General features: G+C 30.1%; 1 protein-coding gene across 6 annotated transcripts in view; it reads right to left on the bottom strand.

Moving 5' to 3' along the window:
• The window catches only part of LOC115697575 (MADS-box transcription factor 27), a 35,348-nt gene extending 13,783 nt beyond the window's left edge, over positions 1-21,565 (bottom strand). The window contains exons 1-3 of one of the 6 annotated variants that reach the window (XM_030624658.2): positions 21,271-21,422; positions 20,847-21,057; positions 1,120-1,198 (exon numbers count right to left, since the gene is read on the bottom strand). In XM_030624658.2, the coding sequence (XP_030480518.1) occupies positions 1,120-1,198; positions 20,847-21,028 (261 nt within the window). In that variant the 5' untranslated portion in view covers positions 21,029-21,057; positions 21,271-21,422. Of the gene's footprint in view, positions 1-1,119; positions 1,199-2,492; positions 2,992-20,846; positions 21,058-21,270 lie in introns of those variants that run through there. The other 5 variants (XM_061106865.1, XM_030624673.2, XM_030624648.2 and 2 more) reach the window with 5 other exon arrangements.
• Positions 21,566-22,926: the final 1,361 nt, after the last annotated feature.

Below are 22,926 nucleotides of genomic sequence, written 5' to 3' on the forward strand. Positions count from 1 at the left end.
GCTATATAATGTTTAGCATTTGAATTATAGGAGTCCAGCAGATTATAATGTTGGTAGGCAATATGGAATCTTTATCACATTTTTCAATGCAACATGACCTGTAGCAGCTAAATGTCAAGGACTTGTCCATGCTGTTAGTTTGCTAAAGTGCACATGATTAACTCTTTGTTTTATGTAGTCTCTAATTAGAGCTAATTTGCCATCAACCTCTTTGAAATTTGGCTAGCATTTTTATAGCATAGACTTTTTTATCAAATGAAAGTTTTTGGTAATTTATTCTATAATAAAACAAATGAAACAAGAAGAAACTATTTAGGTCTGACACAGAGCAAGACCCAACTATTGGACTTGGAGAAATACACCCACCATGTATTATTAATGAGTATTGCTAGGCAACTTAAGTTGCCCGACACCATATGAGGTAGCGCTTTATAGTGGTTAGCAGTTTTTTTACATTAATTTTTAAAATTAAAACATGTAAAATCTGATATTAAATTGTACTAATAACGGTATAACACCGTTAATGTGATGTTGTCCTTTAGCAATTCTCATTATTTACGTTTAACACAAAGCAAGGCTGCAATCTGTCTTGACTAGATGCAAACAGGTAATATGAGGAAATTATTAAGTGGTGATCTGTATAGTTAAGCAGTTTCAATTGCATTTGTAAACGAAGGCTTAATTTTGAGAGAGAATGGGAAACCCTTATATCGTTGTTCTACTGTATCTAATAGCTTAATAGAAAGCTCAATTTTGTTTGGCATCCTGTTCTTCTGCAGACATTTTTGTATCTTCCTTGCCTTCGAGAGAAATGCAATGACTCCTTGGAAGTGGAATTTTTCATAAATGTTACACTAGAAATAAGAGATAGGTTTTTGAAGTTTAAAGTATTGCATTCCTTTTGTATGAAAAGTGAAATAAGAGCTAATAATCTTGTACTTGAAATTTAAGGTATTGCTAGATTGCTATTTAACTACAAAAATGAACATGGATTTCAGTATGTTGATCCCTTGTATACCAAGTTGTTATGTAACAAATAATCGATAAGCATTTCACTAACTTCTCAAACATGCTTAGAAGAAAAAAGCCAAAACAAAAATGACAAGAACTGGATGATACCTTCACTTCAGATGTTGGGTTCCCTGGTTGATGATGATCCTCTTTCGCTTTGTTGTATCGGTCAATTATTGTTTTCATGCTGTCAAAGAAGAAGGAAATTTCACCAGATAAGTACTATTATCCGTTTGAGAATTTGGGAATGAAATTATGGTAAATTTCAGCAATCTTTGTACAACTTAGCTAAAGGGTATTTTATTTATTTGAGCCTTTTCTACTTAGTATTTCTCAGATGAGTTGAATTGTATAGCATGTACATATTGGGTGTATTTCAGTTTGTTTCTCTGCAAGGTTTCAAAGTTTTCAAAGAATGCATAACGATTGAAACAAAGAATACAGGTATGCTTTCGTTTGTACGACAAAATTTGTAAGTTCATTCGTTCTACCAATCTCTGAATGGTTATAGAATATATACAATTTGTAAACAAGTAGTTGCACATTATTATTGGTACATCTATTTAAATTTTCCTTTCTGACCCCAGCTAGATGTTATTACAAACAATTCAAATGCTAGGCTTATTAGGAATAGAACAATCTGACTACTTTAGTGTAATATTAGCCTATTTGAAATTGACATACATTACTAACAAAGTATAAAATGCAGGGTGATTTAGTTCTGCAGCTGCCTTGCTCATACCAGGGCAAAACAATGTTTAAGGCAATTGGCAAGTAAACAACAATTTTAACTTGGAAACCAAGATTAAAGGAGGGAAAGTTGCAAAACTATGCTTATTATTTTATATGGTCAGCATACTTGCCACACCAGAAAGAAAACAACAGGGAGGTTCTTGGTCAAAATATTGGACCTCTACTTTTAATCCATTCCTCTAAGCTAGCCTTTGTTGCTTCTAGCTAAATGGTTGAGTATATTGGGTTTCGGGATTCATAGTTATGCTCTTAGATATGCTAGATCAAGCTATTGATTGACATCCACAATTAGGTAAAATAGAAAACGGTTAGAATAAGATGTAGTACAACAACTAGAGGTGGTAGTTCTCTAGGAAAACATGAATAGAAAGATGATTGTTAATCAGTTTTGAGGGAAGGATTGATAGGCCTTTGATTAAATATACCTACCCTAGAATAACGAGAAGGGACAAGAGTGCTAGGTATCCTATTGATGGGAAGAAACCACTGCTGAGGGCTGGTACTTTATGACAGAATTAACAAAGATAGAGAATGAGCCACATTGTAAGCCAACATCATTCGTTTTGCTTTCGCTAAAGGTTTAATCACTCAAACAAAGTTCAAGGTGCAATCCTAATGAGAAATGATAATGGCTCGATTATTCAAGATCATAGATTGCCATATGTTGTTTTGATTAAGGCCCATCAAATGGTTTCCTCACTCTCTGAAAGGTTAGAGATAAACCGTACCAGAGCCATGGTTGCCAAGTAAATGACAACGAGAATGGCTGCAGAGCAGGAGACTATCATAGCAGTAGACAAAATGGAGACGAACAACAAGACACTTGAATAAATTGGTATACGGTCGAAACACACAAGAAAAATGAAATCCCACTAGAAAACTTTTATTGAATCTTTAAGAATTATACAATAAATCTGTTTGGGAGATTTTTTCTCTCCTATGACCTCTCAAGACAATTTTATTCTCTCAAAACATACCTACTGCCGAGTTCTCTTACTCTATTTATAGAGCATAGAACTTGCCACATCAACAACCTAATTAAATTCTAATAACCACTGAACACCTGTCTCAAAACAATTAAGACAACTATACAATGAAAAGTAAAACTTTCCAAGACTAACTTATACTTGGCCTTTGTTGACTTTCCTTCTTTTGTAAACAAACTGAATATAAGGCTCATCAAGTGACTTAAAGAAGTTCAAGAATATACAACAGAGACATCCTTTTCCATCTTTAGTCAAGGCTAAAGAAAAAGTGGCGCACAATCCCATGAATATGGCAACCACAAACTCAATGACAGTGAGATCGAGTTCTTTGCAAAAATTAGAACTACCTTCTATAGCTAGATGGCAACTAAAGACTCACGTACTAAATGTTTGGGGCAAGGTTCAATGATCAAGCTACACTAACGAATCAACACGAGAGGCCTGATTGATATTGCATGGTTCAAAAGCCAGCCTAATGAACCTAAGGAAACGTGGGTCTAAGTGTTTGGGGCGAGATTTTCATATCCACACCTCCAATTTTGAGATCAGCAAGTGGAACCCCTATTTTCCCAGGACTTGTGTCCTCATTAACGAGTTAGTGCTTTGTGGTCCATTTTATTCGAAAGAGGATAACATGTTGGTCACACTTGTTTCACTTGCAACTTTGTTGATCTCGAAGGGGATCAAGATTCTAGCAACAATGGGTGTTGCTATGGATGAGATTGACGTGTTGGATAGGGTTTAGTAACTCTGCATGGGCATTGTTAAAAAAAATGGCCCATTTACAGAGTTGGTTCTTCGACATAGGGAGAAAGAATGGAGTTGGAAGATAATCAATTACACACCAAGAATAGTCAAGATATCTTCTTTTCCTTTTTAAAGACAACTTGGGGAAACCGAAATAATAAGAAAAAGCATAAAACAAAAATTACAAATTAAAGTAGGAAAAACCTAAAAAAACAGAACTTCCACAGCTAGAGCTAAACTTAAAGCAAAAATTGTAATGCTCTCGCTTCACTTGTATAGATCCTTTACATAGTATACACGGGTACATCACTTTGGTTGTTTCCTAGAATAATAATTCTCTGGAAAACAACTTTTGTCCTCACTTGTACGCTTTTTAGGAAAACTTCCTAGGAGGCTACTTATTCTAAGAGTAATCTAGGTCAAACACACTTAATTTTGAAGTTCTTAAGTGAAGGACTATTGAAAAGATGTATGTTGTTGGCATAAGTAGTACACATCAATCCATTTAAGCTATTTTCAATTGTGTAGTCCTATATTTACACAGTCTTAGAATTATTACACTTGACATTTCTCAGACGATGTAAAATTGCATAACTTACCCAATTTTTCCATTTACGAATCATGGGACTTTGACTGTCATAAAAGCTTTTCCCACTTTCTACATAGATTTAAGAAAGATATTCAAACAAACTCTCTTCTTGTGCAAAATTGGACCTTCTGCCATATAAGAGTAGTCTAGATATCAACTTGAAGTTTGCACTTTTTGTCATACGGAATTTGGTTGTGGGGGGAAATTACAAAATGCCTTTCATGAGTTCGATAATGAGAAGGATATCCAAAGTTACATAGCGAATTGGTATAGTTTTAAAGTATTTGCTTCGAGATTAGTTTGGTACCTTGGCGTGTTACTACTCCCGACCAAAATTTTTGGTATGGCTAAGAGCTTTTGAACCCGTTAATTAGACTAAACATTCAACATGCTCAAGAGCTCAACATTCCATGTACAACAACTCTTCGATTTATTAAGATTAGGAGAGGAACATTGTAGGATTGATTTTTTGATAGAGGTCAATTGGATTAAGTTTAGGTAGTAAAGTTACTGTCATATTACTTGAGGCATCAAGATATCTAGCACCACTATGAGGTGGTACCTTATAATTGGTTAGCGGTTCTCTATAATATTTATTAAAGCAAAATATGTGGGACCTAATATATTGATTTGCACCAATAACAGTATTACACATCACAAGGGTACTAGACACCTTGGGTGCCCTTTAGCATTTCTTAGCAAGAAAATCCTATTTTATTTGAAATGATCGACAGTCAACACAATTGATTTGTTCTTCACCTTAAGGAAAAAATAAAACTTTGAGTAACCAGAAATATTGCATTTACACTAAGATAAAATAGAAAAATGAGGATTTCTGTCAAAAGGTAAATTGAACATAGTGATATCACTCAAGAGCATAATTAACAAAAATATGCTAACCACGTCATTAACAAAGAAAACCTGAACACCACATTCAATTAAAAGACTGATAAGCTGACAACAGTGAAGCATTAAAGGAGTGCAAAGAATGTTAGCCTTTAACATGAATGAATATATGACAAATTACACCTATCAATGACTATCAGCTGAAGATCTTCCAATAAAAATTCGGTAATGCAACTCCATTATTCAACTTAAAATAAATAGAAATAGCAAAACTAACCATGCTTATAGCAATTCTGATGAAGAATATAACCACAAAGTATCTGGTTAATAAAAATATGAGAATTGCCCAACACCTAGAAGAATAGTCATGCCACCTACTAAGCTAGTGACCCAATGAGAAACAAGACTATTATCACCATAAACAAAACTAACCCTACTATCAAAATAATAGCAAGGCGGTGATGTTACACCATTATAAAAACTAAAAAAAAAAAATCATCGATTGTTCCTGGATGTAAACCCACAATGCCAAATCACCCACCCCTACCCACAACCACAGACAACCTACACGACTCCACCAGCCCAAGGCCAGATCCATGACACAAACTGCAATTGTGCTCCGCTAAACCTAAACTTCGTGATCTTCACTTTGAGATTGAATGCCAAACCATCATTGATGCAATTTAATATCTAGTTCCAATATTCTAGTTGGAAATTAAACCAATCACATTTAACTGCATGGTATTAGGCACTGGAAATATTACTACTCAATCAAAAGTGATAATGTGGCTAACTAGTAGTGATCTTCACTTAAAAGTGGTAAGCATGTTTGGCATCATGATCAATGCTTTTTTAGAGACCAAGACCTACTTTTAAAAGCTTTTTAATGATTTTTGTGTTTTCTAATGGTTTTGTTATTTAAGAAAAGAAAAGATTGTAACTTTTATTATTCAGAACAATCAAAAGCGAGACAACTCAAGGGGACAATTATCCACTTTAATAATACGGTTAGGAATAGAACATGATGCTCAAGCAAACCAATGAGCAACAATGTTTGTTGACCGCCTAACAAAACAAAGAGAAATATTCTCTAATGAAGAAAGTAAAACACGACACTAAATGATCAAACCATAAGAAGAAGATATAATGGTTGAGCTATGAATAACTTTAACAACAAATTGACAATTCGTTTCAACTATGGCATTCTTTCCTCGAAAATCCTTCAACCAGCTCAAAGCTTCCTTTACCCCTAACACCTCAGCTAGTTCTACCCGTACACTACAAGGTTTACACTAGTTGTGTGCTTCAGTCAACGGACCATGAGTCTTGAGCAACGAAAGCAAATCCATACCTACCCTCTTCAGAGAACATATCAACAATGCTATCCAACAATACTTGAGGTGTCATACTAAAGTTAGAAAAGAAACAAATCAAAATAGATAGACTACCATTTAGAATTGCTATAGGGCACTAATGCTATCTAACAAAGAATTGTTGAAGGATACTAATGGTGTATAATACCACCTAAGACTCTATGACAACACTAGAAAGAAAGGGATACCAAAAGAAATAGTTTAATTTAAGAAATTATTTTTTTGTCTGTAATATATGGTATACATTATGTATATTGTAATATTATTTTACAAGATTTTTTTTTTCAAGGTGTCTTACTATTTTGAATGATTTTTGCAAAAATAAAAATAAAAATAAAAAATTATGGTTATAGTATTAGTTTATAGGGGTTACTATGCACATCATGTAAAATGTTATTTTATTTTACAATATTTATATCTAATATTTAAGTGAATAAGAGAGGAAAGAAGAAGAAAAAGATAATAGTTAGCAATTTTTTTTTCTCTTTAATTTTATGTAGATCTATGAATTTTTTTTTTTTTTCACATATTGCTATTGGACACCAGTGGTGCTCAACACTTTTAATAAGTGGTGTTCCACAATTGGTCAACGATATTTCTTAAAAGTTATTTATTTAAGTTATATGAGACTTGGTACTTAATTAGACCAATAACAGTATGACACTGAGGAGAAGGCTAAGCACCAATAGTGCTTTTTAGCAATCCTCTAAAAATAAATCTAACTATAATATCATTATCTCTTCTTTGAGCAAGTTTCCATAAAAAAAAATTATGTGTGGAATTCTAGAGTGTATTTATGAATTTTGGATTCTATTTTGTAAAATATAAATTTTTTAAAAATTTGAAAGGTATATATATACATATATATATATATACATTTTTAAGGACACTGTAAAAACACTTTATATGTTTTTAGAATATCATAAAAGTAGGAAAACTTAGAATGCATCCCTCAATAGTAGATGTATCGATACATCTTTTATCTTTTCAGTCTTCGCTTAATTAAGACATCGTAAGTATTAACACATCTTACAAATTTTTGAGCAATTTAAAGTAATTTATAGTGTCAAAAATAAAATTCAAATAAATAATGTGTCGATTTTATTTTATATATACATATGCGGTTTAAAATGTATTATTTTATTATAAATTATTTTGAGTAAGAATAAATAAATAAATTTGAAAATATAAATCAGATTTGTCGGTTATGCAGACTTGCTGCAATCCTAATTATTCTTCTTTAACATTTCCATTTTAACTATATTAATGGTAAAATAAAATTATAACAATCAAGTAAGTATATCACTTGATAAATCATCAATAACTTATTATTACACTTCAATTACACTAAACTTGATATGTTTTGATGGGAAGGAGACATTTTTTAGGGAGAAAGATACACTTTTTTTTTGAAAGAGAGATGAAAAGACAAGAGAGGTAAAGGGATTATGAGCTCTCTTGTTCTTTCCTTCTTCTTGTACATGGTGACAAATACCCTGTTTGAAAATAATAAAAATTATTAATTTTTTTTAATGGTTATATTAGAACAATGTCCAAATAGGGTCTGAAATGCTTAAGACTATCTCAGAAGGAGATATCTACATAAATGGTAACGAAGCACACAACATGAACATAGAACTTAGATACAATAAATCAATGACTGCCTTTCTTATCTAAAACAATATAGTAAATTGGCTATCAATGTCAAATTAGATGTACAAATCAGGAGCTATCCATAAAGATAATTTGAATGGTGGAAACAAATCATGTCAAAATTGAGAAGAAGGTGCAAGTCCTCCAAGGACAATTAGCAAAGGTGATAAAAACACTAGGTTTATTTTTTTTTTTTTTCTCTGAAAAAAATCCATAACACTAACAATTATTTGTTTTTTTTTTTAAAAAAAAGAACTCGAACAGAATCACAATAGTTAGAGATCACATTGACCACTACGAAGATTGTCAATGTTAAAAAAAAACGGTGAAACTCCATGGAAAACAAAATTCGAAGGGTCAAGCAAGCACCGAACAATCGACATTACACATTACAGAGGAGCACAATATTTGTATATTGACAAACCACCAAAGAAGCCATAACATGCTGCCATCAATTGAAAATAATGATCGAAAGATGAGGGGCCTATCTACCACTGTGAGTAAGCCACCAAACTACAGAGGAGGGGGTTCTCAGCCAAAGCTCCGCCATAACACATATGCTTCGTTGGTGAATGGTGATGCTTTGACCAAGAGAAAACCATATATAACTAGGTTAAGAGAATTCAAAGGGTCGAAACTGAAGGGCTGAGAGAGTTTTTTTAGAGGTAAAAATGTTAAAAAAATCATAATCAAAGTTTAACATATAGAATCTCTTTACTAAACAATAAAAAAAAAAACTTGACATTGCTCATTTCTTCTGGTTCTTCATCCTTTATAAGATACTACTTATCCTTCTCACTACAAAAGCAGGCATTAGCCAAAACTATTTCATCGTTCTAGTTGAAGCATTACGTTAGAAGTATCAATAGTGGTTCACTTTGAATTGTTATTTTTAAACATTTATTTCATGTCCGTTTACTAATGAAATTAGAGAATAGGAATAAGAATGAATTTGATTAATTTTGTTTAATTTCTTAATTTCTTTTAAGGAATTGGAATGAAATACGTGAGTTCCACACTAATTTGGCTTTGAAGAATGGGAGTGGCTATGGCCCAAACTCATGTAATTGCCACACTTATTTTTTCTAAAATTATAATTTGTCATTTTCACTCTCATTTAATTATTATTATTATCATTATTTTTTTTTATATAAAAGTTCTATATACATGTGTAAAACTTTAATGAGTGTTATTTTTGTAATTTAAAATCATTTATTTCTATTCTAAATTAATGTAAACACATCATAAGAATGCTATTTATTTTAATTTTGATTATTTGTAAACAATTTTTTATGATTCCAAATATTCATCAATCTGATTAAGGATAAATTCGATTGACGGTCAAATGGATAACCATTGTGATACTTATGCAATTATATATTGTGATACTTATGCAATTATATATCCACCAATATAGAGAAATGAGCTTTGTCTTGGTGTTAAGAGTATCCACACAAAAAATGTGTGATAGTATTATACTAATTGTTGGAGTATAAGTTATTTCATTCGTAACTAATTAACTAATTAATTTTGAGATAGAATGTTATGTATATACTATTCAAATAAGGTAATAAAACTAAAGAAAATTATAAAGAGTATTTGATGGTTTAGATGCAAACATTGTATTATTAAAAGAGTCATGAAAGATTTTAGTATATCAAATTAGTCACGTAAGTGTAATCTATCGAAGTAACTTTGATAGTTTGAGAATAATTTGTATCGGTTTAGTTTATGATAAATGAAAATGTAGTATTAAGTATTTAGAGGATATTGAGGTAAAATAGTAAAATAGTGTAGTGATGGTTAGTTAAGGATAATTTTGCTTAGAAGAGAGAATGTATGTAAGTTTGTAGCTTTTGACTTTTTTTTGGCTATTATATTGTTGATGAGTTTATACTTGATAGTTGATTGAGATAAGTTAGAAAATAGTTGTATATGGAAAAAATAGAAGAGTACTTAGTATTTTAAGAAACAGTAGGCAACTTGTTTTAGTTTCCAAGCTTGGTTACAATATGGAATCTTGATGGAGTATTTATAATTGTATGCTCTCTACATTTGTGGCTAGAATAATTTATCTAGATTGTTCTAGTTCTATATAATTCACAATTACTATAGATTTTTCTTGATTAATTACTTCTAAACTCTTCTAAATATTATAGGTTTCTCTAGCTTGTTTATTTTTCCTATAAATATGTAGAAATTTCTAGACTAATTACTATTGTAGAAATGTGTAGCAACTTCTAATACTCCTCCTTCGTACACATTTTGATAATTCTGATCATGTCTCGTAGTAGCTCAAAGTTGCTCATTGGTAGTAAATATCTACCAATTATTTTTCGGTCTTGTAGTGCTTGAGCTCAATTTCTTTGTGTGCTTTAACTTCTCTGATGAAATGATATTTGATGCTTATATGCTTGGTCATGCTGTGAAATACTGGATATTTTACCATTGCTATAGCTGATTTACTGTCGTAATAGATCTTTGTAGCTTCTTCTTGCGATTCTTCTATGTCTGCAAGTATTCTTCTCAGCCATATGGCTTGGCTTGTAGTCATTGTTACTACAATATATTCTGTTTCCGCTAATGATTGTTCAAATGTTGCATGTTTCTTTGATGTCCAAGAAAGTATTCCTGATCCAAGTGTGAAGGCGTGATCTTGACATACTTTTCATGTCGTCTATGGATCCTGCCCACTATCTATGTAGCCAACTAATTTTGAGTCACTTGTAAGAATTTTGTAGAATTTTGTTCCTTTCAAGTATCAAAGAATTCGCTTGGCAGCCCTATAGTGAACTTGACTTGGATCATGCATGAATCTTGATAGGATACTAACTGTGTACATTATGTTTGGTCTTGTAGCAGTTAGATAGAGTAAGCTGCCGACTAGACTTGAAAATTTTGATTCATCAGCTTTCGGTGAGCCATCTTCCTTCTTGAGTGTTTTACTGTTGTCTAATAGAGTTGATACAGTCTTGCATCCTTCCATTTTGAACTTCGAGTGCTTCTGTATACTTCTTTTGTGAGATGAAGATCCCAATTTTTTTTTGTCATTTTGATTCCGAGGAAGTAGTGCATTAATCCCAGATCAGTGATCTCGAAATTTTTCATCATGTCTTCTTTAAACTTCCTTATCATCTTCTCACTATTGCCTATGTAGATGAGATCATCAACATATAAGGAGACAATAAGTGTTTCCTCCGTACCTTGAGTCTTGATGTAAAAGTGTCGACTCATTCTTGCTCTTCCTGAACCTTTGTTTAGTGAAGTAGCAGTCAATTCTAATGTACCAGGCTCGCGGAGCTTGCTTTAGGTCATATAAAATATTTTCAATTTGAGAAGACCATGAACCCTTGAGGTTGTTCCACATAGATTTTGTCTTCAAGATAACCATTAAAATTTGTTGACTTCATATCGAGTTGAAAAATCTTCAATTTCTTCCTTGTGGTTAGAGAAATTAAAGCCCTTATTGTGTCGAGGCGGGAAATTGGAGCAAATTTTTTGTTGTAGTCGACTCCGTATTGCTGCGAGTATCCTTTGACAATTAATCTTGCTTTGTACTTTTGTATTGAGCCATCTACGTTCAGCTTTGTCTTGGAGATCTACTTGACTCCTATAGTGTCTTTGTCTAGTGGACGATCTACAATCCCAAGTTTTATTTTTCTCAATCATCTTTATCTCTTAATTCATCCATATTTCTTGTTGTTGAGTTGCTTTAAAGTTTTTTGGCTCCATAAGTACTAAGTTGCAAGTCTCGTAAATTTCTACTAGAGGTCTTGTTTGCCTAACTAGTGAGTCAGATGGGGATTCTAAGGCTTATGTCGGTTCCACTGCGGTTGGCAAGGGATGTAAACGGGACAGGGCGAGGGCGGGCATTGCTCCCCCACCCCCATAACCGCTTTCTAAATTCACCCCCATACACACTCTAATACCCGTTTAAATTAAAGCGATGACGAGGTGGGGATTACCCGACGGGGGAAAGATTCCCATCGGATACCCATAGGGACGTAAACGAGACATGGCGAGGCTGGGAATTGTTCACCCACCCCCATACCCGTATCCTAAATTCACCTTATACCCGTTTAAACAAAAGTGGGAGACAAAGCAAGGATTACCCAGTGGGAGGAGGCTATTCATTGGGTACCCATAAATATAATTTTGGAAAAAAAACCTCAAAAAGAAGAAAGACTATAAAAGTGAAGAGTTTTTTCTTTTTTTACTTTTGCAGTTTGCTTTTATTTTTTTTATATCAGTGAATAACTCTTCGTGAGTCTCTCTTATGTATATATTACTTATGTTAGTGTAATATGTGAATGTAATTTATGATGGAGAGTGAATATGAAGAGTCATGTATGTGTAATAGTAAATTGTGAGTGAATGTGATTTATGATGTGGATGGATGAATAGTGAATATAAAAAGACATGTAAGAGAGGTGGTAATGATGATGAGTGAAGATATTTAATTAAATAATGTGTACATTAATGGGTAGTAGTAAAAAAAATTAATTCAAATAAGTAGTAAACACATGTATTTTCTTAAAACATAAAAAGTCAACTTCTATGTAATTAATAAAAATTGTCCAGCGTGAAGTAAATTAATAACAACAGTTATTATTTAAATTTATGTTATATATTAGAGTCATATCGAGGCAGTTTTGGGGTGGGTATCAATACCCCCACCCCGACCCCGATTCGGGTATGAATACTTAAACCCGCCCCCAAAACTTGACCCCCGTACCCCTATTAGGGGAGGGTACCCGCGGGTACGCGAGCCCGCGAGTATAATTGCCATACCTACGGTTGGCTGAGTTAGACTTCATTTTGATCAATTTTTTCACTTGACAGTAGAGGAATATTGAGTCTCTTTCTTTCAACTTCTAGTGTCCCCTAATTGTATGTAGCATCTTCATCAAATTTATGTCTCGACTAATTATAAGTTTGTTTGTTTGTTTCTAAGCTATAGAATCATAACCTTTTGATTGAGTATTATAGCCTAAGAAAATTCCCTTTTCAATTTTCTCATCAAGCTTGCATCTTTTTTCTTTTAGAATGTAGCTGTAGCATACGCAACTAGAGACTTTGAGATGATTTGATGATAGCTTATGTCAACTCCAAGCTTCAATAAGAGTCTTATTCTGCACAATTTTGGTTGGACATCTGCTGAGCAAGTAAGTGCTTGCTGCCTCTGCCCAAAATCTTTTTGGGAGTCTCTTCTCTAGGAGCATGGCCTTATTTTGCCTCCATATCAGTCATGTTCTTCCTCTCAGATATGCTATTTTGTTCTGGTGCGTATCCAACAATGAGTTGGTGCTCCATCCCTTCATCTGCACAGAACCTGTTGAATTCATTAGAAGTGTATTCCTTGCCTCTATCACTTCTAATTTTCTTGATCTAGTGATCGTTTTGTTTTTCGACATGGGGTTTAAATTTTTTTGAAAATATCGAAGATGCGATTTTTGTTAGATAAAATAAATCTATGTCATTCTCATAAAGTCGTCAATGAAAAGAATGAAGTACATGTTTTGGTCATTTGATGAAGTGTGCATTGTCCCGCAGACGTGTATGGACCATCTCCAGTGGCTTTTACGCTCTCCATGTTTTGCTGGATGGGAAAATTTGTCAATGTTGTTTCCCGAGCATGCATCCTTCATAGACTGTGTTGATCTCCTTAATTGCTGAGAGGTCTCGCATCATATTCTTCTACTTGAGGATCTTTAGCCCGTGGAAGTTGAAGTGACAGAACTTTCTATGCCAAAGCTATGATTCATCTGTTTGTGCTTGCATCGCCACACTGCTTGCATATCTCCATTATATAGAAAAGCATCTGTTTTCTCTTATTTTCACCTTTTTAATTTGAAAGAATTTATCTTACTTATCAAAGATTGTGCAAGAAGCTCCTTCAAAATGCAAAAGGTGCTCCTTTTCAATCATTTGACCTACACTAAGTAGGTTTTGATCGATATTGGGTACCAAGAGTACATAATTAATGTATCTCTTGCCTTTTTTAGTGACAATGGCAATAGTGCATTTAACCAGTGCTTCCATGAAGTCATTATTACCAATTTTGAATTTAGTCTTGAATTTATCAAGACTACAAAAATACTTTCATTTTTCGTCATGTGGTCACTTCAACCACTGTCAAGATACCAATTATCTTTGATTTCTTCCGTTGTAGCTTGACAGACATAGAAAATATTACTTTCATCATTTTTCTGTTCGAAAAAATTAGCTTGATGAATTTTTTTTAAACGACAAGTCTTTTCAGTGTGCCCATGTTTCTTTTCAATTTTGGCATTGTGGTTTTCTTTTAAATTGACAGTCTTTCTCCAAGTGGCTTTTTGTTTTTGGAAATGCCACATGGAGAATGCTTGTCGTTTTTTTTTTCTTCTTGTATCTTTTTCCCATCAGTTAGGCATTTTTAGTTTCACTGTCTTTATGCCTTTCTCGTCTACTTTCATATGCTTCAAGGGAGTCCATTAGTTCAATTGGTGATAGAGTTTCTAAATCTTTTATTTCTTCTATCATAGAAACTATGGAATCATATTTTTTTGTACAAGAAATTAGTATCTACTATATTCTTGTTAGAAATTATTTCTCCATAGGCTCCCATTTAATTTATTATTTTTTCAATTCTAGAATAGTAATTTTTTGCGGTCTCATTATCCTTCATTCTAAGATTCTTAAAGTCTCTTCTAAACTTGTGTAGTCTAACTATACTTACCTTAACTGTTCCTTGAAACTCCTCCTATAGCGTGTACCATGCTTCTTTTGTTGTTGCTGTGCCCATAATCCACGAACAAAGATTGTCTACTATAGCTTGCTGCAAGTAGTATAATGCATGAGAATTTTTTTTGTTGATTATCTATCCTTTAATGCCTTCTTTTGTTCTTCCGAGAGAGATGTAACGTCTTTCGGAACGATGACTCCCTATTCAACAATTTTCCATAAATTTTGTGATCGAAAATAGGTCCTCATTTTGATGGATCAAAAATCATAGTTTTTTTATGAAAAATTGGAAGAGGTAGAAGTTGAACTCCAAACTCATGCTGATGAGCGAAAGGATTACGCCCATTGATGATCGAACTGAGCTCTGATACCAATAATGGTTTGAGAATAAATTTGTATTGATTTAGTTAATAATAGATGAATATGTAGCATTAAGTATTTAAAGGATGTTGAGGTAAAATAGTAAAGTAGTATAGTGATGATTAGTTGTTGGTTTAGTAGATGAGGATAATTTTGCTTACAAGAGAGAATGCATATAAGTTTGTAGCTTTTGGCTTTTGGGTGTTATATGTTAATGTTGATACTTGATACTTGATTGAAATAAGTTAGAAAATAGTTGTATATGGGCAAATAGAAGAGTAGGTAGTATTTTTGGAAGTAGTAGGAGACTTGATTTAGTTTCAAGCTTGATTATAATATAGAACCTTGATGAGGTATTTATAGTTGTATGCTTCCTATATTTGTGGCTAGAATAATTTATCTAGATTATTCAAGTTCTATATGACTCATAATTACTCTAGACTTTTCTTGATCAATTACTTCTAAATTCTTTTAAATATTTTAGGTTTCTCTAATTTATTTATTTTTTTTACAAATGTGTAGAAATTTTTAGAGTAATTACTATTGTAAAAATGTGTAGCAACTTCTAATAAACTCTAATAAGTAATTTCTTCTAATCTGTGGAGCCATCAAGAATGTTGAACAAGATGAAAATATATTTCTTGTAAACTTCTTAATTAATGGATGTGCTATCATCTAAGTATATAGGAATTATTTTGCTTTACTCTAAACTACTCTATATTGATCAATTATATCTATAATATGATTGTTGTATTATTTGAATAAAAACGAATTAGATCTTCCAAATTTATTTGTGTTTAAACATGTGTTTTTGAATTCAATTGTTATTAAATATTATGATCACTAACAATTAATAAGCATATCGTTAGTTTAGGCTTGTATAGAGAAGGTTGTTATGCTTAGCAAAACATATTATGGTCATCTTAATTCCGGAAGTCTTCAAACGACGTAGTTTTTTCTTTTTTTGGACGTGAGATATGTCTTTGAACGAGCTCCAAATATTCATAAAGTTGTCTGTTAATTAATTATAGCCTTTAAAGTTTAAAGTATGAGAAGTAAATAATAAAAGAGGATGGGGGATTGTTAGAGAAGTTACTCGCTTGGTATTATCTTTTATTCATGCAACTCTTAACCTAAAACCTAAATAATATTATTGACAACTATCAAACAATATATAAATTTTTTCTAAAAATAGAATGCATTTTGCTATAAATAATAAGTTTTATTATATGCTTTGATTAGAGTTACATGTACTATGGGCACGGTTTGATGTATTTGATTTTTGATGATTAACAAACTGTTACCCATCATAATTCGAAGTCAAGATATAGAGATGAAATGATTCCCTCACAGGATAAAATTCAATCCATATATAAATATATATTTAGTAACCATCAATAGGTAATACTAGTGTTCCATAGATATTTATATTTATTATGTTATAATATATGCTGCTATATATATTTATATTTATAATTTATTTGATGTAAATGATCAGTCCCTGTCGAGATTCTTTGTGTATTATGCGAGCTTATTCATAAATTCGAAATTTGTGATTCCAAATTTCAGCTAATTTGCACTAAATGAATCTAGTTTCAATAATATGGTCAATCTAGGCCATTCATGATTCTCTGATTCAATTATAGTTTTATGCATAATTTTTTAAAATGTATTTGGAATCAATCTTTATAATAGTTGTTTATTTGTCCTAAACAGAATGTTGATATTGGTTTAATATTGTTTTGAGTACTTTTTTTTTATTGCTATTGTAATTATGTGAACTATTTCTTTTGATCAATTTAGTGTAATATATACATATAACTAAAATATTTGTGTGTTAATTTGAGAGTACGTAATGTATAATTAGTACAGCTGTAATTACTATTTATTAAAATAATTGGGTGTTTGGATGTGATTATAAGTGAATTTTTATGGTTTTATTTGAAAAAAATAATTAGTAATTACAAAAAAAAAAAAAATTAATAGTTAATATATTAAATGAAAGGTTTTAATTAGTAATCGCAATATTAATGATCACACATAAAATATACAATTTAAAAACTATGTTGCATATAAGACTGCCAATATTAATATACAATATCGAATAAAATATTAACACTATTAATTTTCTATTTGAAAATATATATTAATATTACTAAAATGTTAGTATTGTATAAAGGTTTTGAATATTAATATTGCCAATATTTTTTTAGAATATTACAACATTAATATACGATATTAACGTACAATATTATTTCTATTTGGCAATATTAATATTGTAGTTGACAATTTTATGTGAGGTTTTATTAATATTTTACTAGCAATATGAACTTTATAAAATAGTTAGTAATCATAAATTACTCAAAAAATATATATATCATGCTAACAAAATTATATATACCAATACATAGCAAAAAATTTATATATAATAAAAAAAAAAAACTAAATATCATCTTAAATAAAAGATATCTTATAGACAACAAAACTCATATACCATACAAGAAAATGTATATACCTACAATAAAAAATAAAATAATATAATATTATTAAAAAAATTGTATATATCATATTAACAAAATTATATATTACCATTATATATAATAAAATAAAAACTAAACATGCATTCTTTAAAATAAAATGATATATTATACAATAAAATTTATATACCATATAATAGAAAATATTTACAATAAAAATATATATATAATAATAACAATAAATAAAAATTAAAATATATAGCTAGAATGCTAATAAAATTATATATCATGTGTACAATAGAAAATAGAACTTAAATATTATTTAAAAAAAATTATATACCGTATAACAAAAAATACATAGACCATTCACTAAAACATATATACAAAAAATAATAATAAAAAAATATATATATTACTAATATATTTATATATACTATACTAAACAAATTATATACCACAATTAAAATATATATACCATGATAACAAAATTATATACTACCATTGTATATAATAAAATAAAAAGTAATTAAATATATGTAGTATGCTAATAAAATTATATACATACATTAATTAAAATATTTTTATTATGCTAATAAAATTATATACCACTATTATACATATCATAATAAAACTAAATATTATCTAAGAATAATAATATACCATACAACAAAATAAAAATATACCGTACAACAAAATCTATATACCAACGACCACAACAACTCATAAAAAATTTAAAAAATCGACATAATAAAAAAGATTTTAACAAAACTAATATAGATATACTATAATCTTTAAATAATTTGCTTCTAATTCTAAAAAATAATAAAAAAAAATTAATGATTTTAAAATGAGGACATTTACTAACATAATCCTATGATTTATTAGGATCATTTGTTATAATTTTTTAAAATTAGAATATATACTAACATAATTCTATGATTTGTGTCCGGCCATTTACTATAATTTTCCTAAAAGTAATTCTACCGTTGTTTCTTGTTATATAGCCATCAGTACCGATTAGTAAACATGGTTTTATTTATATTTTAATTTAATGCATTTTTAAAAGGCTAGGTGAAGCCGAATTTTTTTTTTCTCATTCTCTAACTCTTACGTTACAGTATTAACTTTTCTTTCTCATATATCTGATGTTTTCGTTTGATCCTCATTCTCCTTCTCCTTCTTTTGTAGTAGCTAGCGACGATAGATATCACATGGCACGACGTTGGTAGAGACAGCATGGGCCTGCAATCTCTCTTCTGCAAGTGTGGTGATCATGAGAACTTGCACGGTTTGAAGACTACAGAGGGGTTTGTTGCTCGATCGATCTTCAATTATATTTTTATTTTTAAGTTTTTCTCATTTTATTTTAGAAGATTTTTCTTTTTTTTTTCATTTTTGTTTATATGTTGGTTAGCACTTTTAACAACGACTAATATTTGCCAAAAAATTATAATCCATGGTGGGTTAATAAGTGACACAAAAGATAGTTATTTATGTCAAAAGTTTTCAATATAAGTTAGTACTTTATAATGCCAATTTGTTACCTAAGCCGCATTAATATAGTATACACTATAAATTTTTTTACTTTTAATCACAATAAAATTTGTGACTAAAAGTAAAAAAATATTGTGACTAAACATAAAATTATCATTCCTATATTATTATTAAAAAGTGCGTACCTAAAAATATTAATCACAAAAAATATAATAAAAATTTATTAACAAATGTGTTTTTAGCCACAACACTTACTGTGACTAAAACTAAATTCGTAACAATTTATATGATTAAATATTTGTTGTGACTAAAAGTAATATTTAATCACAAAAAATTTATATTCACTAAAAATAGTATTTTTGGTAGTGATAGATGCTAATTTTGCGAATTGACACCTAAATCTTTAGCATTTAAGTAATAAATTACACCATTACATTGTATATTTTGTTTAATAAGATATTATTAATAAAATTTCACTTATAAATGTTCAATACAAACAAGTGCACATATTAATTCATATGTGCTAATGTGCATATAACAAATAAAAAGAGGGTTAAATGTTTATACAAAATAAAACAATTTTTGCCTATATTTGTAACATTATAGGAGATATTATAGATTGGGCTATTAATTTATGTGTATAAGATCGATATTTAAGTTCTACTTATTAGGTCTTAAAATTTTATTTCTCTAATTGCTCATATGTACATCCTATCACTGAATATTTTGGTGCAAAAGTTTGCGTTCACTTATGTCAATAATTAATTAATTAGAGACACCAATGATACATGAAACGTACCTAGCTAATGTGATCATCCTGAGCAAAAATTCTAAGAATTTGCTATACTGTATGGTATATGAGCTATGACCCAAGAGATTAAAACGGCTAGCAAGCTACAACATAAATCAGTAACACTGTTTGGTCACTTAAACATAAAAAAAAACCTATTTTTGGAACTGTATATAATATTTTCCCTATTTTGATATGATCATGTTCATGTGAGAGCTAGGCATAGTATATATACCCCAAAAATCAAAATTAAGTTAATAATGCCATCAGTATATGCATTACAAATTATAGTCTTTGGACATTTCGTCGATAATCCGCACACACATATACATGTTTTGGATGTAAACCTCTTTTTTAGCGGTCTCGTATTCCATTATAGAGTAGTAATTTATAATGCAGTCAAATATATATATATATATATATAATTTAGTAATAATATTACATTTCATTTGCATTAGTGATGCTGTATAAATATATTACTCAAAAATGAAACAAAATCAGTCCAAAAGCGGCACTACATCTGCTCCCATTCCCAAAGGTCTCTTTTTCTAGTCCTGTGAGTTTGTTTTCAAAAATGTACTTAATATCACTACAATTAGTGCTCATTTTCTAATAGCATTACATGATGAGAACTCCATTGGGAATTCACATGAATGCTTCATCAATCGATCAACAAAATGTTTTATAATGTAATTAATTCATGATACACGCATATCGAAAATTAAAACATCAAAGAGAGAGAAGTTAAAGTTAACAATTATCAAGTTATAGAAGTTTGGATTTCAAATTTCAACAATTACTTACATATACATACATACATGCAAGCAAGCAAGAATCTCGGGACTGTAATATATATATATATATATACGAATTAATTTATAAAGTAAATACCACAAACATGTACCGCGCATGCATTTAGAGAGAATAATATTATTGTCATCAATTATTATTAGTACCATATAAGTTAATTAATTAAAACAAAAGAGCATAATTAATTAATAATAATATATATGTATGGAGATGATGAGGATGAGGATGAATGACCTGGTGCTTGAAAAATCATAGAGCTTTCCAGTGCTAGAGAATATCATAACTCCAACCTCCGCATCGCATAGGATCGCAAGCTCCTTCGCCTTCTTCAACAAGCCATTCCTCCTCTTCGAGAAAGTCACTTGCCTGCTCGTTGAATTATCGATCCTCCTTATTACAATCTTACCCCTTCCCATATATACCCCCTTTTTTACTTCCGATATACCTATATATATATCAATCAATGCATTTTTTTTTTCAAAATCAAAACAATTTCTTAATGCTACTATTTATCATTTCAAAATCAACAGTTATATATATCATTTTTCTTTGTCTCGTTTCAAATTAGAAAAATTGTACAGAAGAAATTAAGAACAACAAAAATAATCGCACAAGAAGAAACGAAGAGAGAGAGAGAGAGAGAGAGAGAGAGACTTACTTGGAGGAGAGGAGAAGATAGACAGAGCTTTTTCAACAAATGGAGACCAACGGAGGCTTGCGAAATTGAACCAAAAAAAAAATGGTGAGAGTCTTTTTTTTTTTTTTGTATTTAAATTTTTGGCCGTACTGAAGAAAATCACATCAGCAGAGGCTATATAAGGAAAGCGTATCCCGGTTTATGAAACCGCCTTTATTTTAGGCGTAGAAAAACCACTACTGGTTTTGGATTATTTCCACCAATGAGGAGCTCAGAGAATTTCAACTTTTTATTCATACCACCGTCAACCCTATAGATCACTGACGCGTGGAACTCCCAATACGTACACTGCAGTTTCCCTTTTAGGAATGAGAATTGCAAAATGGTATCACTCATCTTTATAGGTGTAAGAATTGCTAAAAGTTGATCTATTGATGCTTAATTACAATGCTTTATAAAAAATATATTTTTTTTCTTTAAAAAAAATAAATTTAAAAAACTTTTTCATTTATACTTTTATAATTAGCTTTTTATTCATTTTTATTTTTATAATTAGTTTTTTATTCATTTATAAAAATATAATATAACATTAAAATAAAAATATTTTTTATAAAATAGAAACATTATAACCTTTATATAAAAATAATATAACCTCAAAATAACAACAGTTTTTATAAAAATGAAATAAATATAAAAAATAAGTAAAGTAAAGAAAAAAAAATTGAAAATGCCATATAGCACTTCCCCTAAATTTAATGTTCCTTCAAAAGCCCCAAAAAAGATTACTACTAAAATTGTTAATTGAGTAGTGCTATAAATGTGTCATCGTGTCGAGCTATTTTTCACTTACATCTAATTTTATCAACCCTAACTCAATACGTAAAAAATTGTATCGCATTCATGTTGACTCGCTTTTAACTCATTTTTCTATTAGTGAAATTGGGGTTGTAGATAAAAAGATTTAGGATTCTATTCAAAAATATATATTTGTGTATGTATAGTTTATATATATAGCATAATAAAAACTAGATTTTTTAAAATGTTTTCAATTTTTTTTAAAGAAAATTAAATTTAAATATTTTTAGTCATAACTAATCTCTAAATGTATATTTTTACATAGTTATATTATTATTAATAATTTTTTATTTTATTTTATTTATAAATTTTTTTCAAAAGTTCGTGTTTAGCATGTCGTGTTTGACCCGTTTTTATTTCATGTCAATCGTGTCTACCTGTGCCTAATTTTTTCGATTCTAACTCGTATATTTGTGTCTTGTTTGTGTATGTCGAAATTTATTTTTCCACCCCCATGCTAAATACCACTTAATGATGTCGTATTATTGATGAAATTAAATATTGAGTATTTTACATATTCTAATTTAAAGAATTCTAAAAGGTATTAGTAATAATTAACATTATCATAAAATAATATATTATTAATATAATTTAACATGAGATCTTATATATATTAATTTAATATTTGTATTATAAAAATTGCTAGTCACTTTTAAAGCGTTAACTCATGGTAGTATCATAGGTACTATTGATACTTAGTAGTATTTTAATAATTATTATAAAATATCGTTAACTAATTGTTATGAAAGTTATCTTATAATAATATTGAATATTGTTATTTGGTAGCTATATAAGTGTTCAATATGATAATTATGTAATACT

Source organism: Cannabis sativa, chromosome X (assembly GCF_029168945.1).
Source record: "Cannabis sativa cultivar Pink pepper isolate KNU-18-1 chromosome X, ASM2916894v1, whole genome shotgun sequence".
Classification (NCBI taxonomy): domain Eukaryota; kingdom Viridiplantae; phylum Streptophyta; class Magnoliopsida; order Rosales; family Cannabaceae; genus Cannabis; species Cannabis sativa.